At 40.0% G+C, this 21,764-nt stretch overlaps 2 protein-coding genes across 3 annotated transcripts; one reads left to right on the top strand and one right to left on the bottom strand.

The window, feature by feature from the left end:
- The first annotated feature begins 41 nt into the window (after window positions 1-41).
- Window positions 42-2,039, top strand: si:dkey-197c15.6 (putative nuclease HARBI1). 2 transcript variants are annotated; one of them, XM_028567472.1, is made up of 2 exons: window positions 42-749; window positions 1,355-2,039. In XM_028567472.1, exons 1-2 carry the CDS (start codon window positions 65-67, stop codon window positions 1,735-1,737), a joined length of 1,068 nt encoding a protein of 355 aa, XP_028423273.1. In that variant the 5' UTR covers window positions 42-64; the 3' UTR covers window positions 1,738-2,039. The 2 variants fall into 2 exon arrangements, with proteins under 2 accessions (XP_028423273.1, XP_028423272.1); XM_028567471.1 differs by having other exon boundaries at window positions 1,307-2,039.
- Window positions 1,964-21,754, bottom strand: LOC114547927 (receptor-type tyrosine-protein phosphatase eta). Its single transcript, XM_028567461.1, has 22 exons — window positions 21,681-21,754; window positions 12,497-12,745; window positions 11,986-12,243; window positions 11,475-11,732; window positions 10,964-11,221; window positions 10,453-10,710; window positions 9,942-10,199; window positions 9,431-9,688; window positions 9,023-9,277; window positions 7,625-7,882; window positions 7,194-7,427; window positions 5,465-5,728; window positions 5,198-5,291; window positions 5,061-5,111; window positions 4,782-4,863; window positions 4,525-4,615; window positions 4,312-4,388; window positions 3,927-4,061; window positions 3,516-3,638; window positions 3,158-3,318; window positions 2,765-2,900; window positions 1,964-2,448 (listed from the first exon to the last, which is right to left on the bottom strand). The coding sequence occupies exons 2-22, from the start codon at window positions 12,594-12,596 to the stop codon at window positions 2,308-2,310; spliced, it is 3,750 nt and encodes a 1,249-aa protein (XP_028423262.1). The 5' UTR covers window positions 12,597-12,745; window positions 21,681-21,754; the 3' UTR covers window positions 1,964-2,307.
- Between the last annotated feature and the right edge of the window lie 10 nt (window positions 21,755-21,764).

Raw genomic sequence — 21,764 nt, 5'->3', positions numbered from 1 at the left:
GAACTTTTCTGCCAGAGTTGCACGTGCATTTATTTAAACGTACTGCAGCAGTAACAGGAAACGAATGGCCTTCGCTCTGCCGGTGTGGCTCGCGGTCCAGGAGGAGCTCCTCGGACACGAAGAAGCGGACTGTGCGGCTCCGAGCTGTTTCGACGAGTTCGACGACGAGGCTTTGTTCAAGATGTTTCACCTCACCAGACCCTGCATCGCTTTCATCACAGACACTGTCCGCGTCCGCATGAGGAGCGTCGCTCTGAAGAGACCCGCGCTGCCCGTGGATGCGACGGTCATGGTGGCGCTGAACTATTACGCACACGGAGTTTTCTCCGCCGACATCGCACAGAGATTCGGCCAGAGCCAGACGGAATGCCTCGTGATCATTTCCGACGTCTCCAGGATCATCGCGGGGATGTGCGAGACGTTCATCTCATTCCCCCAAATCCGAGAAGCCAGAGCCAATGTCGCCCTCAGGATTGAGAAGTTATGCGGGATCCCTAGGGTGCTGGGCGTCCTGGCTCCTGCTCACTTCAAGATCAGAGCTTCTCCATACGAGAAGGACTCTTTCAGGTCTTTTGTCAACACCTTCGGTTACACGTCTGTGGTGAGCCAGATCATATGCGACTCCGACGGAAACATACTGAGTGTTGAGAAATGTTGTGTGGGCAGCACTATTGAGCAGGAAATGTGGGAGTCCTCGTTCAAAGGAAGGGAAATGGAGGAGGACCTGCACGGACCCTATTGGCTTATTGGTAAGATATACACACAAAAAAAATGGGAAAACAAGACTGGTGACATCCTGTTTGGATGTTATAATTGGTATTCTGCCCTCTGACACTTTAAAGACTATTTCATTACTACATTTCACGGTATAACTAGCGCACACACACACCTGTACCACCTTGTCAATTCACACAGAAAAATCAAGTACATTAAACACAGCTATTTTGCTTTGTATCTTATGACCTTATGCCACCAACAATTATTTTTTATACTCAATTTTGACCTTAAAAAAATCTAAACTCAAGGTCCACTTACTAGCTTCTTCCAGAGCTGATACATTGCCACTAGCAGTTTGTAACAATTCATGCAATGCAGTGTTATCAGAATCACTTCTATATGTTAATTTGAATGTAAACAGTCCTTTTAGTTTTAAACACGACTGCCTTATGTTCTCAGTAAAAGCACACAACTTCTGTTTTGATCATGAATTCCTTGCAGACTGGACACTGCAAGGCTGGTTTCTAACCTCCACAATACTATATGCTTAGTTTGTATTAATCCCATTTTCTCCTGTCTTCCTCCAAAGGTGGGAAAGGCTACCACTTAAGTAAACATGTCTTGACTCCCTTGTCAGAACCTGCTAATGACATTGAGATCCGCTTCAATGACGCCCACATGAGGATCCACAACGTCATGCGGACAACGCTCGGCTCCATGAAGAGGCGTTTCCGGTGCCTGATGCAACTTGGTTTTGCACAGGAAGGCTCTTTGGACAAGAAGTCCAACATTATCAAGACATGCAGTGTCCTGCACAACATTGCTAAGAAGTTCTCGGTCCCTCCCCCGCCTGTAGCTGGTAAAATTGAGCCCCTGCATCCAGGCAAGCAGCGTGCAGTGCCAGACGAGATCAACCCAGAGGCCATAAAAGCCAGACAGGAACTCATCAATTCTATCTTCTCTATTGCCCCCAGTAGCAAAGACACACCAAGTATAGGCATCACCGAAGAGGATGTGTAAGCAGAGTGGGTCTAAGTTCTGCGCTAGGATGTAGCATATAGTCAATATACATTATGGACAAATGTTGGATCTAAAACCCATCTTATTATGCACGATTTTAGATTGGTTTGTTGCTGTTCTGTCAGTTTGACACTCATTTGTAAATGTGGCAGCATCCTGGGTTTTTCATCTCGTTTGCAGACTTTGTAAAAACACATTCAGGTATTTTTGTTCATAAAAAATATTTTATTTCTTAAACAAATAGAAAATTATTCTTTTCTACCTACATTTCTTATTGTTAATAAATGTCATTTGAAAACATTCTTCGGTCATCTGAGTGAGTGTTTCCCTCACATAATAATAATAATAATAATAATAATTAATAATGATAAGATAATATACTTTATAGATGAAAGGAACAAATTTACATTTAAATAAAATCTGAAGAGTGCTATGCATGTACAGTAAATATATAAAAGACAAATGTCTTTCATATTTACGGTTTATATAACAAAATATCACATGTAGAATTTAGAATACGTTTTTCATTAAGTGCATAAAAGACTGACTTTAGTGCTAGCGATCTTTAGTTTAAGCATTTGTTTTACGAAGTTCTCGGAGTGCAGTGGCATTGGCGTATATCGTGTCGGCATTCTCATATATGTTCTCTTCATTCTTCTCATTTGGCTGCAGATAGTCGATGATGCATTGGTGCAGAAAAACATACTGGGACTGAAAACAAATTTTCAGGTCATTTGAAAAGCAGAGACCTACATTAATGTGAAATGAGTATGTCTTTTATAAATATTTTGTAAAAGATTTGACTTGTAAAAGTTTAAATGGGATGATAGAAAAGACAATTTCAGACCCATGTTTAATAAGGATGGAAACTACATGGAAATCTAAGCAAAGCGTACATATGCTATAGCATCACTGCTTGTACTGTATCACAACCTGTGTCTAAAAATCAAGTGACCCAACCATAAACGGGTACCTAACTAAGGAAGTGGTAGCTCAGCCTGAAGTGACTTCATGTGATCAGTTTTACCTCTGTTTGCACCATGTATGGTCGGCTCAGTCTCATCTTGTGCACAAAGCCATGGATGCCCACTGCTCTTTCTTTCTCTAGCTGCTGAAGCAGCACGTCCAGGGCAATGATAGTGCCTGTCCTCCCCACTCCAGCACTAAAGCGAGAAACCGCAAAAGGAGAGCAGTTAGTGTCCAGGTATGACGTTCATTGTCAGGTAGTCCAGATGGTTTCAAAGTCGATTTTTACGTTCAATTTTGTTCTCCTTCCTGAGCATTTTCTTACTCACAAAGCCAGTGAAAGAAAAAAGGAAATGAATGTGCATATAATAGCAGTAAGCTATTTAGTTGACCACACTTCGGGGCCCGTCTTTGACCTCACACTCCAGACTTAAAACAAGCACTCATTCTGTACCTGCAGTGAACCACAGTTGGTGCTCCATCCCCTTCTCTCTCTATGTGCTGTCTCACCAGTCTTCTGAACTGGATCAGGACTTCTGTGCCCTGTGGGACTCCATGGTCAGGCCAGGCAGTGAAGTGAAAATGTTTCACTGTGCGCTCCTCTGAGTTGTTCATCTGTAAAGACGATTAGAGGAATTCAAATACAGTAGGTCTATGTCTTCAACCAATATAGTAGACGAAGTCGTCGAGGATTATCCTCTTTAAAAATGTGTACCAATTCAAACAAGCTTCTCTTATGATACGTGACATTGATCTTTGTGAATACCCAACCTATTTAGTTAAACCATCAACATTTTAGAGATGTTTCGTACATGTTTCACCCTAAATTCCCTCAGTGTCCAGTCGGGCTCCTGCTGCTCAGATCTGATGGTGACCAACAGCTCTCCGTAAGGGCAAGGCTTACTGTCTGCAGGCCAGTATCGTTCACACTTAGTCTAGGAAAAAAGAAAATAGGTTATTGAAGTTGTTTTAATGTAGTTGTAGCAATAAGTGTCAATGAACATCAGCCAGAGGTCTGTATCAGTTCTTTGTGTGGACTGAAAAACCCACAAAAAAGAATTGGAGACAAAAGAATAGGACACGTAAACTGTCACCATTTGACGACACTAACTATAAGAGCAAATGATTCACAATGACTTACCAAGTTAGTTAGTTAGTTAGTTTGAACATCCCCATAAAATCTGACAATAAAACATTCTCAAATCTTCCTGATGATGACTCACCCGTCCTCCCTCAGTGCAGTTGGTTACCATGACGATGCCTTTCACCTTTTGTTCCCAGATCATCCTCCAGAACTCATTGACTGTGGAGGGCAGAGGACCCTGACTGGCGATGTACTCTCTTTTGCTGTTGTAGCCCTGAGAAGCAATTGTCAAAGTTAGCATTTGCACTTATCTAGATTGTAGAAGTCCTACATTGCTTAGAATGAAATAAAACATAATTTTGTCCTCATAGAATCACACAAAGTCAGCACACATTGTTGGACTTCAAATTTATGTTCATTTGCAGATGTTTTAGCAACCATTTACTTGAAAATGTGGCAACTTCACAAGCTAATGAATGAAGCTTATCAAATCTGCCCTTTGACTGTTATCAAGTAATACCTACTGGCATGTAACTGGCATTAATATAGTCGGAGGTTTTATTGGGATCGGATGTAGTAAGCTTCACCCGACACCAGTCATCTAGGATTAGAAAACAGAAGATGGTGTAACTGCCAAGCACCACAACAAAGTAGACATTGGTTAAGATGAGTCAGTAGATCTGGACTATTTTGTGAGTCTCTATTGCTCATGATAGCGTGTCAGAGGACAGGCTTACATGGCTGGACGTTGTTGAAACGATTCTTTGGTTTGTTCTCAGGTAGAATAGCTGCCTTTTGTGTTTGCTCTGTGCCAACAGGAACGAGGCTCTGAATGGAAGTTGGCAGATGACACGGCATGCGATTGAAACAAAGATCAATAGAAAACAAATACAAAAACCACCATGACAGTATACATGCACAGTTGTATGGTCATATACAAAAAAAATAGGAAGATATAAGAGGAAGAAGGAAATATAATTATTATTCAATGCACCTCATATTCCTGGCTGAAACCTCTGTTTTCGTCCACACATAATTGGTAGAAGTGGTCTGGAAACTTTGCCACAGAAATAGCTCTGGAAAATAAAAATGTCACATTTTAATGATGACAATGGACATACATAAATATTGAAGTTAATCGTATACAAAGTATATTTTCACGTGTGGTTAACCTACTACATTTCTGTATACAAGACCCAATTTTCTCTTTTCACTACATTGTAGATTGACAGTGGTATGGTGACTATGAAGAGATGAAGAAACATATACTAACTTGCACTTTTTATTGGATTGTCTGGAACCACCAATGAATGGCTTTTTTCTGCTGTGGAAAAGACAAAAAGAGGGTTTGAGTCCAATTGAGTACATACAGGGACATAATCTAACTACAGCCACTGAGACAGCACCAACCTGATGATATCTGGTCTTTTCAAAAAAATTAAGACAGCCAGACAGACCAGGACACCAAAAAGCAGCACAGCAAATACTGACCCTGCAATGACTCCTGCGGGGAGTAAAAACAGTACAGTAGATACAGTAGACACCAAAACCAACAAGCAAGTCATATTAATGATGCCGAACTGCACAATAATGAGGAAAATGTGACAATATATTGTTAAAATGTTACATCACACTGAAATGGTATTTATATAGAGTAAAACAGTCACTTTAACTCACCTCTTGGATCAGTAAGACACGAAAAAACAAATGGGTCAGAACTCCTTACGGTCCCAGACAGTAAAACTAAAGAAACCTCATATGTTCTGGCCGGAAGGAATCCAGATATTATGAGACGCTGTTCCCCATTTTCAAGCACTTTGTGAGGTTTCCCAGTCACGTTCACTTCCACTGAAGTCCACACACCATCCGGTTTATTCCAGACAACAGAGACAGAATAGCCCGCTGCCCAGTACTCACAGTGAGCACTTAAATATGGAGGCACTGAGTGAAAAAAGTGGAAATATGTATTTAAAATACAATCAGAAACAATAAAAAAATGTATCTTAAAAAACTATAATGATAATTAGTCGCTTAAGTCACAATCTGCCAATCATTACAGCTTAATCAGAGTAAGGATTTGCTGCTATTCTTTGTTTTATTTGTTACACATTAAATATTTGGTCGGGTCAAAAAAGCAATTTGAAGACGGCGCTGTCGATTCTGGGTTTGGTACTTTTGGCCATTTAATTTTCTTTTAACGTTTTATAGCCAAATTAATCAATCAGTTATATGAAGGAAACAATCAATAAATTAATTGATATTAGGTATATTGTTATAAGGTATATTGTTGCACAGTGCTCTAAAGCTTTTCTTTCAGATTTTTTATTTGGTTTCAAGCACACACAAAAACTAAATTAATTAAATGGAGGTACAGGACACCTTCAATCTGTGTATCATTCATCGAAAATGACTTGTTTTCTATATACTCTTGTTTACTATATTCTAATAACAACTCGTTTTTCCAATTTCCGATTTGGTGCTCAAATGAAAAATGGAAAACAATGGATAACGAGTGTATCATCAAATTTTGAAATTTTCAACTATTGCAAATTGCATGACCCGGAAGAGATCGCTACTAGAATGTAGATCAGATATAAATAGCCTATAAATATATATGTGATCATGCACAACAAAACATGTAAGAATGAAATCCCCCTTCAAGTCGGCCAGCCATGCCAAAACACTTTTTAACAACTATTTATGAACTTCAGAATCCAATGGATAATAATCTCAAAATGAAAGAGTGCAACGTGGTGTCAACATAAAACACAACGCTTTCAAGGCGGAGAGCGGAGTTCACGTTACCAATAAAATACAAGTTATAATCAAACTGTATTCATATTGTGGGGCTATTTTTTAACATTGTGCTGTCACCTGCACAGCTGATGTGAGCCACACATTCCCAGTAGCACTGTAACACAAGGGTTGTTGAATCACTTTATATGAATATGTTGGAGAGTTTCTGTGTGTTCCACTGTGTTTACTGATTTATTTTCATTAAAATGTTACTTCTTTTTTAATAGTTTAATAGCGGACCCTCTGTTCTACACGTATTGATAGCGTCCTAGTAGAGGTCACTTCCGGGTCATGCAATTTGCATCAGTTGAAAATATTAAAATTGGATGAAAAGCTCTTTATCCGTTTTTTCCATTTTTCATTCGAGCACATCGGAAATTGGAACGAGTTGTTATTCGTTTTTCATTTTGGTTTTGGAAACGAGTATTGAGAAAACAAATTAATTAAAACAAATTTTTTGCTTTTATTTTGAAAACGAATGAATGAATGATACACAGATTACCTTCCAATATGGTTAAAATGCTTTAAATATATTTATTCTTAAAATATAGATTAAGAAACATTATGTTAGTACAGATATAGAATTGACAGATGACAGATTTGTACTTACAGATTGTCAGGTTGTGGCTACACTGCAGAAAGAATGTTGAATATTTTTCGTACACAAGAGACACTTCATAGGTTGCACCAGGGTAAAGGCCGATAAATGACACATTTCCATCTCTGACAGGACCAACATGAGTTTGCGATTTATAGGTGGCTGTTGCATTCGAGAACAAGCCTTTAATCGGTCCTTGGATCGATGAGTTAGTAACACGCCAGGCTACATCGGTACAGTTTATGGCTGAAATAAATGAGAAAATAATTGCAGACAGAAAAGCTTTGATTTGTCAAAGTTAGCAAATAATTCAACCAAAAAATAATACTTTTCCAAAATGAGGACTTTGTAAATTTAGATATGGAATAACATGTTATTATTCATATTAAAAGATATCCATTGACAACACTTTTTTGAGTTTGTCAGAAAGAAGTCATGTATACCTGTTACTGTAAAGCCTTTGTAAGCAGTGCTGTTGAGATCAGAGAACACTGTGATCACCCTGAATCGATACTCTGTTCCAGGCTTAAGAGACGTGATTGAACAGGAAACAACATTCATGATGGTATTTAGGCAAAGTTGGGAATTTTCCTCATTAATTTGGATAAAGTAGTCCCAGTCTTTTTTCACTTTTGTCCACATCAGGGTTATGCTGTTCACAGAGCGTTCAGTCACATTGACAAAAGCCACCATTGAGGGAACTGAAAACACACACAAAAATACTGAGTGAATTTCAAAAACATACACTCACCTGAGGATGAGGTGAGTAATAGCCTATGTATTACATAATTAAATATGAAAGGTAGTACAATGTAATGTTCCTCTAAATCCTATATCTTACTTTAAGGTCCAATGTAGCTAATAATCTAGCGTTGAGATCATCGCAATCAACTCTCTCGCGCCACTCAGTTAAAAATACGTAATATAGCTACGGTAGCCTACGACGTTTTTTTCTGATGACGCCGGTCTCTTGCTCTTTTCAATATCCTTTTTCTTTTTTCTGGGCGAAGAAGAAGACTGAAATTTGGATTTTGAATATGTGTGGTCCTCCATGGAGGAGCCGGGAAGCGACGATACCCATTAGCAGCATTGTGAGTTTATCATGTGACAGCAAATACACGAAAGGTGGAGCAGTATATCCTGTATGTCCCTTACCAGTTAACGTATTTCAAGATGGCGCATGAATATGGAGCATCTACCCCATTTCATGCAAATAGAAAATTTCAAGCCAATAGGAAAACTTGGAATTGATGGTGGTGGTAAATATTCATGAAGTTTGTGAACGGGCAGCACACATTTTTGATAATGAACAACTAAAAACGTTACACACTGGACCTTTAAACGATCGGTGACTATTTGTTAAAGTTGTTTTTTTTAAGTACAGTCAAATACAAAATTTTTTGTATGATTTGCATATCATCAGCAAAATACCTGGTATCAGGAGTGTACTCAAAGGTCACTACCAGTCACAGCGTTAAATAAGAATCCAGTGCTGTTGAGTTTCTCAAAGCAAGTCATAAGAATGAAATATTTTGTCCCAGCATTAAGCAAAGAGACCACATGGGTAACTGATGTGTTGCCCTTAAGATCAATGGAACTTCTCTTGTTATATTGTAGGAAGTATGTTGAGATGTTGTATACATCTCAATATGTACAATAATACTTGTGAATATACAGTATATAATCATGTCTCTATCAGTCATGCAAGGTCTGCTTTGCTCAACTGATAAAAAGGAAGGTGCTTGACAATAGTAATTACAGGTACATTTAAATACACGTCTTTAATTTGTATATCGCAAGCAAAATGCCTGATTCCAAATGTATTCTCAAAGATCACCTACCAGTGGCAGCTTCAAATCTGTATCCAGTGCTGCTGACTCCCTCAAACACAGTGATGAGAGTGAAGTTATATTTTGTTCCAGGACTCAGGGAGGTAACCACATGTTTAACTGGTGACCCTTCCACTGATATGTTGATAGAGTCCTCCTTACCATATTGTAGGAAGTATTTTGAGATGTCTTTAACCTTGTTCCACATCAGAATTATACTGCTCTCATTTTGACTCAACACAGTCACATTATTCACATTTCTAGGAGCTGGAAGAAGATCAGATAATACACAGTTATTTCATTAAAGACCAAACTGTAAATTACAGCCTGCTTTAAAAAATAAAACTTTAAATGAAATGTTGTTACAGAGCTCTGTCCTGGCTCTTGTTGTAGGCCTATATCAGAGGTAAAACATCTTACCAGTGGCTGCAGAGTGATTCACTCCGCTGCTTCTGACAGTTTCAAACACAGCAAAGAGAGTGAAGTTGTATTTAGTCCCACTTGTGAGCTCCAAGATTGTGTAATTCATGTTTCCTAACCCCGGTGATGCAGGGACATTTATCACTGTTCTATTGTATTCAATTGTATAGTTGAGGATGCCATTCACTTTTTTCCACTGCAGAGTTATGCTGGTCTCATTTTGGTCAACTGACTTGAACTCTTCTGCTTTAGGAGGTGCTAGGATGTGAAAAGACATGGAGAAGAAACTGTAGCAAATTTTCATTTAAAAAATAATATTCTGAATAAAATGTTATATTTTGTGTAGTTTTAATTCAAACAAATAATAAGTTGTATTCAATTCCAGTAATTGTTTTCATCCAGAGTTGAAAAATATGAAGTGAGCAATGGAGAAACCTTAAATTATATTATATTTTACAGAGCTCTGTCCTGTCTCTTGTTATATTGCTACATGAGAGGAAAATTCACTTACCTGTAAATGCAGTGATGCTTACTCCGCTGCTTCTGACATTTTCAAACACAGTGAAGAGAGTGAAGTCGTATTTAGTCATACTTGTGAGCTCCAAGATTGTATAATTCATGTTTCCTAACCCCGGTGATGCAGGGACATTTATCACTGTTCCATTGTACGCAAGTGTATAGTTGAGGATGCCATTCACTTTTTTCCACTGCAGAGTTATGCTGGTCTCATTTTGGTCAACTGACTTGAACTCTTTAGCATTAGGAGGTGCTAGGATGTGAAAAGACATGGAGAAGAAACTGTAGCAAATTTTCATTTAAAAATTAATATTCTGAATACAATTTTATATTTTGTGTAGTTTTAATTCAAACAAATAATAACTTGTATTCAATTCCAGTAATTGTTTTCATCCAGAGTTAAAAAATATGAAGTGAGCAATGGAGAAACCTTAAATTAGATTATATTTTACAGAGCTCTGTCCTGGCTCTTGTAATATGGCTACATGAGAGGAAAATTCACTTACCAGTAAATGCAGTGATGCTTACTCCGCTGCTTCTGACATTTTCAAACACAGTGAAGAGAGTGAAGATGTATTTAGTCATACTTGTGAGCTCCAAGATTGTGTAATTCATGTTTCCTAACCCCAGTGATGCAGGGACATTTATCACTGTTCTATTGTATTCAAGTGTATAGTTGAGGATGTCCTTCACTTTTTTCCACTGCAGAGTTATGCTGGTCTCATTTTGGTCAAATGACTTGAACTCTTTAGCATTAGGAGGTGCTAGGATGTGAAAAGACAAGGAGAAGAAACTGTAGCAAATTTTCATTTAAAAAATAATATTCTGAATAAAATGTTATATTTTGTGTAGTTTTAATTCAAACAAATAATAAGTTGTATTCAATTCCAGTAATTGTTTTCAGCCAGAGTTAAAAAATATGAAGTGAGCAATGGAGAAACCTTAAATTATATTATATTATACAGAGCTCTGTCCTGGCTCTTGTAATATGGCTACATGAGAGGAAAATTCACTTACCAGTAAATGCAGTGATGCTTACTCCGCTGCTTCTGACATTTTCAAACACAGTGAAGAGAGTGAAGATGTATTTAGTCATACTTGTGAGCTCCAAGATTGTATAATTCATGTTTCCTAACCCCGGTGATGCAGGGACATTTATCACTGTTCCATTGTATTCAAGTGTATAGTTGAGGATGTCCTTCACTTTTTTCCACTGCAGAGTTATGCTGGTCTCATTTTGGTCAAATGACTTGAACTCTTTAGCATTAGGAGGTGCTAGGATGTGAAAAGACATGGAGAAGAAACTGTAGCAAATTTTCATTTAAAAAATAATATTCTGAATAAAATGTTATATTTTGTGTAGTTTTAATTCAAACAAATAATAAGTTGTATTCAATTCCAGTAATTGTTTTCAGCCAGAGTTAAAAAATATGAAGTGAGCAATGGAGAAACCTTAAATTATATTATATTTTACAGAGCTCTGTCCTGGCTCTTGTAATATGGCTACATGAGAGGAAAATTCACTTACCAGTAAATGCAGTGATGCTTACTCCGCTGCTTCTGACATTTTCAAACACAGTGAAGAGAGTGAACTTGTATTTAGTCATACTTGTGAGCTCCAAGATTGTATAATTCATGTTTCCTAACCCCGGTGATGCAGGGACATTTATCACTGTTCCATTGTATTCAAGTGTATAGTTGAGGATGTCCTTCACTTTTTTCCACTGCAGAGTTATGCTGGTCTCATTTTGGTCAACTGACTTGAACTCTTTAGCATTAGGAGGTGCTAGGATGTGAAAAGACAAGGAGAAGAAACTGTAGCAAATTTTCATTTAAAAAATAATATTCTGAATAAAATGTTATATTTTGTGTAGTTTTAATTCAAACAAATAATAAGTTGTATTCAATTCCAGTAATTGTTTTCAGCCAGAGTTAAAAAATATGAAGTGAGCAATGGAGAAACCTTAAATTATATTATATTATACAGAGCTCTGTCCTGGCTCTTGTAATATGGCTACATGAGAGGAAAATTCACTTACCAGTAAATGCAGTGATGCTTACTCCGCTGCTTCTGACATTTTCAAACACAGTGAAGAGAGTGAAGATGTATTTAGTCATACTTGTGAGCTCCAAGATTGTATAATTCATGTTTCCTAACCCCGGTGATGCAGGGACATTTATCACTGTTCCATTGTATTCAAGTGTATAGTTGAGGATGTCCTTCACTTTTTTCCACTGCAGAGTTATGCTGGTCTCATTTTGGTCAACTGACTTGAACTCTTTAGCATTAGGAGGTGCTAGGATGTGAAAAGACATGGAGAAGAAACTGTAGCAAATTTTCATTTAAAAAATAATATTCTGAATAAAATGTTATATTTTGTGTAGTTTTAATTCAAACAAATAATAAGTTGTATTCAATTCCAGTAATTGTTTTCAGCCAAAGTAAAAAAATATGAATTGAGCAATGGAGAAAGCTTAAATTATATTATATTTTACAGAGCTCTGTCCTGGCTCTTGTAATATGGCTACATGAGAGGAAAATTCACTTACCAGTAAATGCAGTGATGCTTACTCCGCTGCTTCTGACATTTTCAAACACAGTGAAGATGTATTTAGTCATACTTGTGAGCTCCAAGATTGTATAATTCATGTTTCCTAACCCCGGTGATGCAGTGACATTTATCACTGTTCCATTGTATTCAAGTGTATAGTTGGGGATGTCCTTCACTTTTTTCCACTGCAGAGTTATGCTGGTCTCATTTTGGTCAACTGACTTGAACTCTTTAGCCTTAGGAGGTGCTAGGATGTGAAAAGACATGGAGATGAAACTGTAGCAAATTTTCAATTTTAGTTTTTATTCAAACAAATAATAAGTTGCTTTTAATTCCAGTATTTCTTTTCAACCAGAGTCTAAAATATGAAGTGAGCAACACACATCTGTCACAGACAAACCTCAAATTATATTATATTTAAAGGAACACGCCGACTTATTGGGAATTTAGCTTATTCACCGTAACCCCCAGAGTTAGACAAGTCGGTACATACCCTTCTCATCTCCGTGCGTGCTGTAAGGCTGTCTGACGGCTCCAGCTTTAGCTTAGCCCAGCACAGATCCTGCAGGTAACTGGTTCCAACTAGCCTACTGCTCCCAATTGTGACAAAAGTGACAAAATAACGCCAACATGTTCCTATTTACATGTTGTGATTTGTAGAGTCACAGTGTGTACAAAAAACAACGTAACATGAGACACAGCCATCTTCTAACAGTAAACAAACCGGGAACTATATTCTCAGACAGGCTTACTGCGAGCATATCACTCCGCCCAAGTACTATATTCTTCCGCTTGAGAATATAGTTTCCGGTTTGTTTACAGTTAGAAGACGGCGGTGTCTCATGTTACGTTGTTTTTTGTACACGCTGTGACTCTACAAATCACAACATGTAAATAGGAACATGTTGGTGTTATTTTGTCACTTATTCGGAGCAGTAGGATTACTGGAACCAGTCACCTGCATGTTCTGGGCTGGCCTGATGCCGCTGGAGCCGTCAGACAGCCTTACAGCACGCACGGAGATGAGAAGGGTATGTATCGATTTGTCTAACTCTGGGGGTTACGGTGAATAAGCTAAATTCCCAATAAGTCGGCGTGTTCCTTTAACTAAAAATAAAAATAAAAAAATCTGCCGTGTTACTCGGTCATGTTTGAGTGGCTGTAATGTACAAGTCGCATCAACACCGTCTGTAGGAAACAAGGTAACGGCAAAGAGCATTTGCTGGCTGTGGGTATAGTTTATTCACATTTAAAGGGATAAATCGCCATTTCACCGTTGCATGCCAGGGCCGAAACGGGGTCAGTTGACTTACCGGAGCATTGGCATATAGCAGGCAGAGAGCATTTATATATTTATGTCTGTCCTGTTCTTCACATCAGTGTGTGGTATTGTGGCATGTTATATGGGTAGGAATCTTTAATGAGAGTTGTGTATGAGGGGGGCCATGTTTGAGGGACAGACTCAAGTTGAATGCAGCGCTCATTACCATCCAAGGGGGTAAGCTTTGCTTCAGAACTCGAGCATCAGGTGTGTGAAAACATGGAGGACACAATAACAAAAGATTTGCTGCTGTTTTCTTATGCGAGCATACAAACAGCACATCGCCAGTTGTTTGTTTGTGTTATCTGCCGGACAACCAATGGGAAAAGACAGAGATAATGTGTTGTTTTTTTATACATAGGCCTATTTATGAATAATTGTAAACATGTTATGTCTGTGTATGTTTCTTGGCAGAGGCATTTGTCCATAATAAACAGTTTATTGTTATTGAAATATGTTCAGTGAACCAAAGTCGCCTACATCAAACGTCAGTTGTCAACAACGCGTCACCAACTGGGAAACTCGGTTAGCAAAATCAAGCCCAAGTTTCCCAACTCTGATTCCCACAGGAAGTTACGTGAATGGTGACGTTTTCACTCGGAAAAACGTTTTTCCGATGTCCATGAACGCACGTTTAGTGACTGTGTTTAGTTGCAGTTAGTAGATGTCCCAGAACTACAGTGACCACAATGTTGTCAAGTAACGTTAAATCAAAATCTGGTTTTCAAAAAAGGAAAGAGAGAAAAGAGAGAGAGGAAAGACAAAGGAAAGTGTGTCAAACTGTAACCCAGTTTTTCACCAAGAAAGGTGGGTAGCCTATAGTCTGTGAGTGGTATTAACCTGTTGGCTTAATGTCCATAGTGAAATAAGCTAGCTAGCTACAGACTAGTGTTAGCCTACATTTAGTCACTATTTAATCAGTGCAGGGAAGCGTTTAGCAAGATATTCATATTAAATCATTGTCCCTGCCCCTTTTAGCAGACTTAACAACAGATGAGACAGCAGCACCCCAGTCTCCCCCTAACTGTGGCCATCCCTGTCCCACAGTAAAGAAGGTGAGCAACATTTTGTTCAATGACATGCCTGTTATTTGAGAGAAAAGTTTGGGTTTCCAGGAGACCTTTGTTCTTATTCATACCTTTTAATTTTATGTCACTGGTACTGTTAGTTCGTTATGACCATATTCCAAACCTCAAAACCTTTTGATTTAGTGATCACTTGATCTGTTTTGTATCACTATAATAACCCTGGTGTGGAAATTCCATTTTACATGTTACATTTTCTTGTTGGCATATGTGCAGCTAAGTTAAAAAAATCAGCTGTTTTAATTGTTTTGAGAGGATGATGTTAATTTATTTTGATTGAAAAGTTAATATATATAAATATTTTAAATCTTTCATTAATAATTATAATAATAATTAATTAATATAAATAATAAGTTTGTTAAGAGAATTTTCCATTTTGTCAAATTTTACGATAAAAATACATTGAGACTGTAAAAGATGGCCTTCAACACATTTTTTATGGTTGCTTTTAATCTTGCATCAAATAGTGAACTGCATACTAGACTTGCATGCATGTACAAATCACCAGTAGTAAATATTGTGCTAGTACTAGTATTGAACTACAAGAAGCAAGACAGTTGCAAGCCTTTAATTAGAGTTATGTAACGCTTTTGATGGGACAGTTAGGTCCTAGAGATGTGGTGACAACAGCTGCGCAGAGGGGGCCCAATTAGATTTTTTGTCATGGGGCCCAAAATTCCTGGCGGCGCCCCTGATCCTTACGCCAATGCGTGCATAGAGCTGTGAAGTTTGCCAGTGTTCTCAGGATATGACTCATTTCAGTAATCGCGCAAGCGTAGAACTGATCAGGCAGTGTTGTAAAACACATTGAGTTTCTGCGCATGCTCTGAATTATGCGCATGCACAGAACGGATCTTACAGGCGGTATGGATTGGGTAGTGACAGCGGCTACTCATTAAAGAGGTTACGCTAGATAACAGTGAATCACGCTCGCTATTTATCAAATAACAAAACATGGTGTCAGAAGTGCTGTTATTCTAAGCTGAAAACGGTTTTCTGGGAAGTAAAGATGAAAAGGAGAGATCAATGAGCAAGTCCAATGAGTGAAAGTGAAGACGAGCAGAGCGGTAACGGAGCTAGCACAATGGCTAACACACCCGGTGTTTCGTTTAGCATCCAGCCACCGGAGCCCTTTGATTTTTCCAAACTGCACAAGTGGACAAAGTGGATACGCAGATTTGAGAGATTCCACCAAGCAAGCAATTTAGCAGCAAGCTCTGAAGATAATCAGGTGAACACTTTGATATACTGTATGGGAGACGAAGCTGACGATGTGTTGAGAGGCTTGAAACTAAATTTGTATGTGACGTAATGAAATGAAACATAACTATTTATACCTGCGCTGGTGGTCGCGACACTTTGCAGTCTTTCTTCTCCTGAACAGAGGTGGCGCTAATGAGGAAAGGCTACCGACGTTGCTCTTTCTACGGACCAGAAGAAGAAGAAAAAGATAAACAACGGCAGAACTGGCAACAGCATTGACGTACTCCAAAGTGTGGGATGGCTTTCAGTCATTCTTTGTGATGAAAAAGAACGTTGTTTATGAACGTGTACGATTTAACATGCGCAAGCTAGAAGCAAACAAGACTGTAGATCCATTTCGTTACTGCCCTGTATGCCTTAGCAGAGCACTGCAATTATGGGACGCTGCATGATGAGCTAATCAGAGACAGGATAGTGGTCGGGTTGGCGGATACACAGCTCTCTGAACGTATGCAGATGGGAAAAGACCTTGACCTGGAAAAAGACATTAACATGGCAAGACAATCCAAGGAGATCAAAAAGCAACAAAACACACTGTCAGTCAGTGGTGTAAAGCAGACGGATGCCAGTGTTTAAAGGCAGACAGCACAAGGAAAAGGCTAAATTCAAAACCAAAAGCTGTGTAGCAATGCCACACAACGGTCAGAGCAAAACCCCAAAACGCTCTCAGTGCTACAAATGTGGAGGCACTGCTCACCCCAAGCAGGAGTGTCCTGCTAACAATGCTAAGTGCCATTCCTGTGGGAAAATGGGTCACTACCAGCGTGTGTGCCTTGCAGGTAAAGCTGTGCATAGTATTGAAGAGGAAGAAGAGAGAGAAGGCTTCTTTCTCGGTTCTGTGTCAGCTGATAATGATCCATGGACGGTTGATATAGGCATAATGAACAAGATTACCACGTTCAAACTTGACTCTGGTGCAGATGTCACTGTTATTTCACAGACTGATTGTATTGAAATTTTTTCTGCCACACAACAGCCTGTTTTCCAGAAAGCAGAGAAACCTCTGTATGGTCCAGGAAGGAATCCACTGGACGTGTCAGGGTTTGCCAAACTGCAGCCAAGGAAAGGAGCCGAGCAAACTATAGAGAAAGTCTATGTGGTCAAAAATCTGAACACGCCCTTGCTCAGGAAGCCAGCCATTGTAGCCCTTGGTTTACTAATCCGTGTGGACAACATAGAGATGGAGACCATAAAGGCATGCTACCCTAAACTTTACAGTGGTCTGGGTGTGATACAGCAACCGTATGCCATCAAGCTTAAACCAGGGGCGGTGCCATTTTCTATGAAAACCCCCAGGAGGATTCCTCTACCATTGGTAGGGAAAGTCAAAGAAGAGCTCCAGTGTATGGAAAGACTGGGCGTTATTAGCTGTGTCAAGGAGCTAACTGACTGGTGTGCCAGCATGGTGGTCGAGCCCAAGAAGAACAGGGAGTCTGTACGATTGTGTGTGGAATTGACCGGCTTGAATGTCTACGTGTGCTGTGAAAAGTACATTCTGCCATCAGTAGAACAAAGCCTTGGAATGCTTGCTGGAGTGAAAAAGTTCTGCAAACTGGATGCCAACATGGGGTTCTGGCAGATCCCGCTCACAGAAGAATCAGCCAAATACACCACATTCATTACACCCTTCGGAAGGTTCCATTTTAACCGCATTCCTTTCGGTATCACATCAGCGCCTGAACACTTCCAGCGCATGATGGCTGAGGTTACTGAGGGGCTGGAAGGTGTGGTCTGCCACATCGATGGCATACTTGTGTCTGGGCAGGAACAGGAAGAGCATGATGTTCGACTCCATGCTGTTCTACGGAGGCTGAAGAAAGCAAGCATCACCCTGAATGTGGACAAATGTGTACTCTCCACGAGTGAGGTGGTCTTCTTGGGTCACATCATCACGTCTGAGGGCATTCACCCTGACCCAAAGAAGACTGAGGCCATCATGGATATGTATGACCCGAACAGAGACACCAAAGTGTCGGCCGATGCATCGTATGGGCTGGGTGGTGTTCTTCTCCAGGAGTGGGAGGGAGAATGGACCGTGAGAATGTGTCATGGTCGCTTACTCCAACTGAGCAAGATACGCACAAGTGTAAAAGGAGGCCCTGGGCCTCACATGGGCCTGTGAACAGTTCAGGGATTTCCTCATAGGAAAACAGTTTTGCCTGGAAACTGATCACAAACCCCTTGTCAGCCTACTTGGAGCCAAAGCACTGATCTGCTGCCATCGAGAATCCAGCGAATCCACACGTTGTCAAGCTCACCTGTGACATTGCACATGTCTACAGAAGAACATGGCCTAATGGAAAGCACCAACATCTATATAGACTATGTCATAGAAAGTCTACCTGTAAGTCTCACTTACATGGAAAATCTTATGGAGCAACTAAAGGCTGACAGTGTCTGCTCACGTGTCATGACGCTGTGCACAGGAGGATGGCCAGCACATGCAAAACAGGAACCTGTGCTAAAAAGCTACTGGTCAGAGCGAGCTACACTTACAGTGAAAGACGGCTTCCTGCTGAAAGACACACGGCTCGTTATACCTGCTGCAATGCGGAACGACGTGCTAGCAAAACTGCATGAAGGACACCAGGGAGTGGAGAAGTGCAGAAGCCGTGCTCGTCAGTCTGTGTGGTGGCCTGAACTCAGTCAGCAAGTGAATGAAATGGTGCTCAACTGCAGAGCATGCATACAAGAGCGGAGAAATCACAAAGAGCCTCTCATGCCATCAGAATGCCCCAAAAGACCATGGCAAAGGTTGGGGGCAGACCTGTTTCTCCTGGAGAGCAAAACATACCTGCTAGTCTTCGATTATTTCTCCAGGTACATTGAGTTCGCACATTTATCTCACACCAAGTCCACGGATGTTATTGTTCATCTGAAGTCGATTTTTTCCAGGCATGGTGTTTCCAGACTTTGATGTCCGATAACGGGGCACAGTTTTCTGGACAAGCATTTGCTTCCTTTGCAGCCTTGTATGGTTTCAGACATGTCACCAGCAGCCCGAGGTTTCCGCAGAGTAATGGCAGAGTAAAAAGCAGCTGACCCCTATCTGGCTCTACTCGCCCACAGAGCCACACCCCTCCAGAGTGGATACAGCCCAGCTCAGCTTCTTATGGGGCGATGTCTTCGCACCATGGTGCCGACCCTTCCCTCTCAGCTGGACCCCGTGCTGCCTGTCGGCAAATCTTTCGCTTCGGGTGACAGAGAGAAGAGGAGGTCAGATACTGAAAACTACAACAGGCGTCATTGTGGCAAAGCTTTCAGTGCCCTGTTGCCTGGAGAACAAGTATGGGTAACTGACACAAAGACACCAGGAACTGTGCTTCAGAAACACTCAACTCCAAGGTCCTACTTAGTGGATCTACCTCAGGGAGTTATGAGACACAACCGCAACCGCCATCACCTGATACCTTTACACACCTACACGTGACAGAGGTTCTCCAACATAACAAGTGTCAGAGCCAAATCCTGGGCAGGTCCCCTTGACACCTGCTGTGACACCTCAACTTTCACTTGCAGGAACTGCCACGCTCAGAACTAGATCTGCTAGAGCCATAGTTCCACCTGGATGACTCAACCTGTGAACTATAAAACAAAACAAAGAGTGGAAAACAAAAGAATTGACTTATGTTCTTGTTTATGAGATTCAGTTTTGAACACTTAATACAGAGTAATTCAAAAGTTCACAATATTTGTTGTAGAAATTACTCTATAGTGTCTTAAGTTTTCACTGTTCGACCCTGAAAGATGCAGGCAGGAACAGACCTGTCAAAGCCAAGGCAGAATAATCCTCTGAGGTCTGGCGACTTGGCAAGTGAGGCTTTCTTGTCTTGTTTCAACAAAGTGAATACATGACGAAGTGACTGGAACTATCCATCGCCTCTCCCACGTGGATTCTCAACGTCCCGGCTGTTGCCCGGTCTTTGAGATACAGCTGTTGTCTGTTTTATTTAATCACTACACGCGGTTCACAACACACGGTTACTTAGTTAGCGTAGTTAACACTACACACAGTGAAATTACGTGTTTTTATTTCAATCATACTATCTGCTTGAGTGAGTGAAGCTATGGGCTGAGCTCAGAGGCCCGTTCCAGAAAGCAGGTTTAGTGAAAACTCTGTTGGTTAACTCTGAGATGAGGTAAACTCTGGGTTTTCCGTTTCAGAAAGAGAAGTAACTTCACGTCAGAGTCAGTTACTATGGTAACTGAGCCTGTGAACCTAACCTGGTCGTGAGCAGGTTTTCTTCAAGGAACCTCGAGTTTCTCCCTCTGAGAGGGAGGAGACTGAGAGAAACTGAGAAAAAAAACCTTGAGTTTCTCTCAGTCTGCAGAGCCGTCAGAAAAGTGACTCGCTCTGAAACGTTTTTTAAACGTTTTTGTGGTGTTCCCTGGACACAAACCAGTGAGAGCCATTAAAAATAAATAAATGATTATACATTATAGTTCTGTTAATGATCATGGTGCTGCAGCCTCAGAATGGGATTAGTATCCTATAGCTTACTTTTTCGCCCGCAGGATTGCACCTAAATGAGATTATAGGTATAATACAATTCCACTTTTCACCAGTAATATTATAAGTTAACTGTGATTAAATATGAAATTAATACACTGTTAATGCGTACGCATTGACTCGAGCAGCAATTTTCTCCCACACCAATTCTCTCTCTTTTGCAGCAGCAACTGCTGTCTTGCTTTTTTAACTAAATGCATGTTCAAACTCGCTGTTTGTGCGCATGAGTATTTCCGCCGACCCGTTTGTTTGTGGTTGTTGCCATGGTGAATCGTAGAATCATGGCTCCATTTATGCTGCCTTTTTATAGTGGTGGTGCACGCGCGTAACCCTGAGTGAACCTACTCCGAGTTGATTGAACCAACTCAAATCAGCTGTTCTGGAACCGAAAACTCAAGAGTTTCCCATCTCAGGGTAAATCAACTCAGACATCAGGGTTAGACTCAGAGTTTGTTAAACCTCCTTCCTGGAACGGACCCCAGTTATCTCAGTGCTGTTTGTTTTGGAGAAGAGTTGTCAGGCAAAGTGGAAGAGAGAGGATCACAGAGGATAATTATAGCAATGCGAGTAAAACTGTTATAGCACCTTTTTTTTTTTAAATAGTTAAATTAACTTAAAATTGCACATTGCAACTGTCATTTTGAAAAGCTGGTTATTTATTAATTATATATTATTATTTAAATTTAATATTTAGTGTAGTGTGTAGTACCCCACTGATGACTCATTCACGGAATTAATAAAGTCACTCCCAATATCATATTCTAGGAAGTATGTTGAGATGTTAACCTTGTCCACATCAGAGTTATACTCATTATATATATACTCATTTTGTGTCAACACATTCTTAACAATTTCAGGAGCTAAAAAGACAAAGAGTTGACAGTTTGAGTAGAGAAAAAGAGTTTAGTGAGAGACACAACATTAAACATCATAATTGCACTATAATATGAGGAAATACAGACATGTCACCATCCAAAGATAAACTACAGCAGCTCAAACTTACATGGTTTTGTTGTTGAAAGGGTTGTCAATGTAGTGGATGGTGTTGTTGTTGTTGTTGTTGTTGTTGGTGTTGTTGTTGTTGTTG

This window comes from Perca flavescens, chromosome 21, assembly GCF_004354835.1.
Source record: "Perca flavescens isolate YP-PL-M2 chromosome 21, PFLA_1.0, whole genome shotgun sequence".
Lineage (NCBI taxonomy): Eukaryota > Metazoa > Chordata > Actinopteri > Perciformes > Percidae > Perca > Perca flavescens.
The sequence above is the reverse complement of the archived record's forward strand: the minus strand, read 5'-3'. Positions and strand labels throughout refer to the sequence as shown.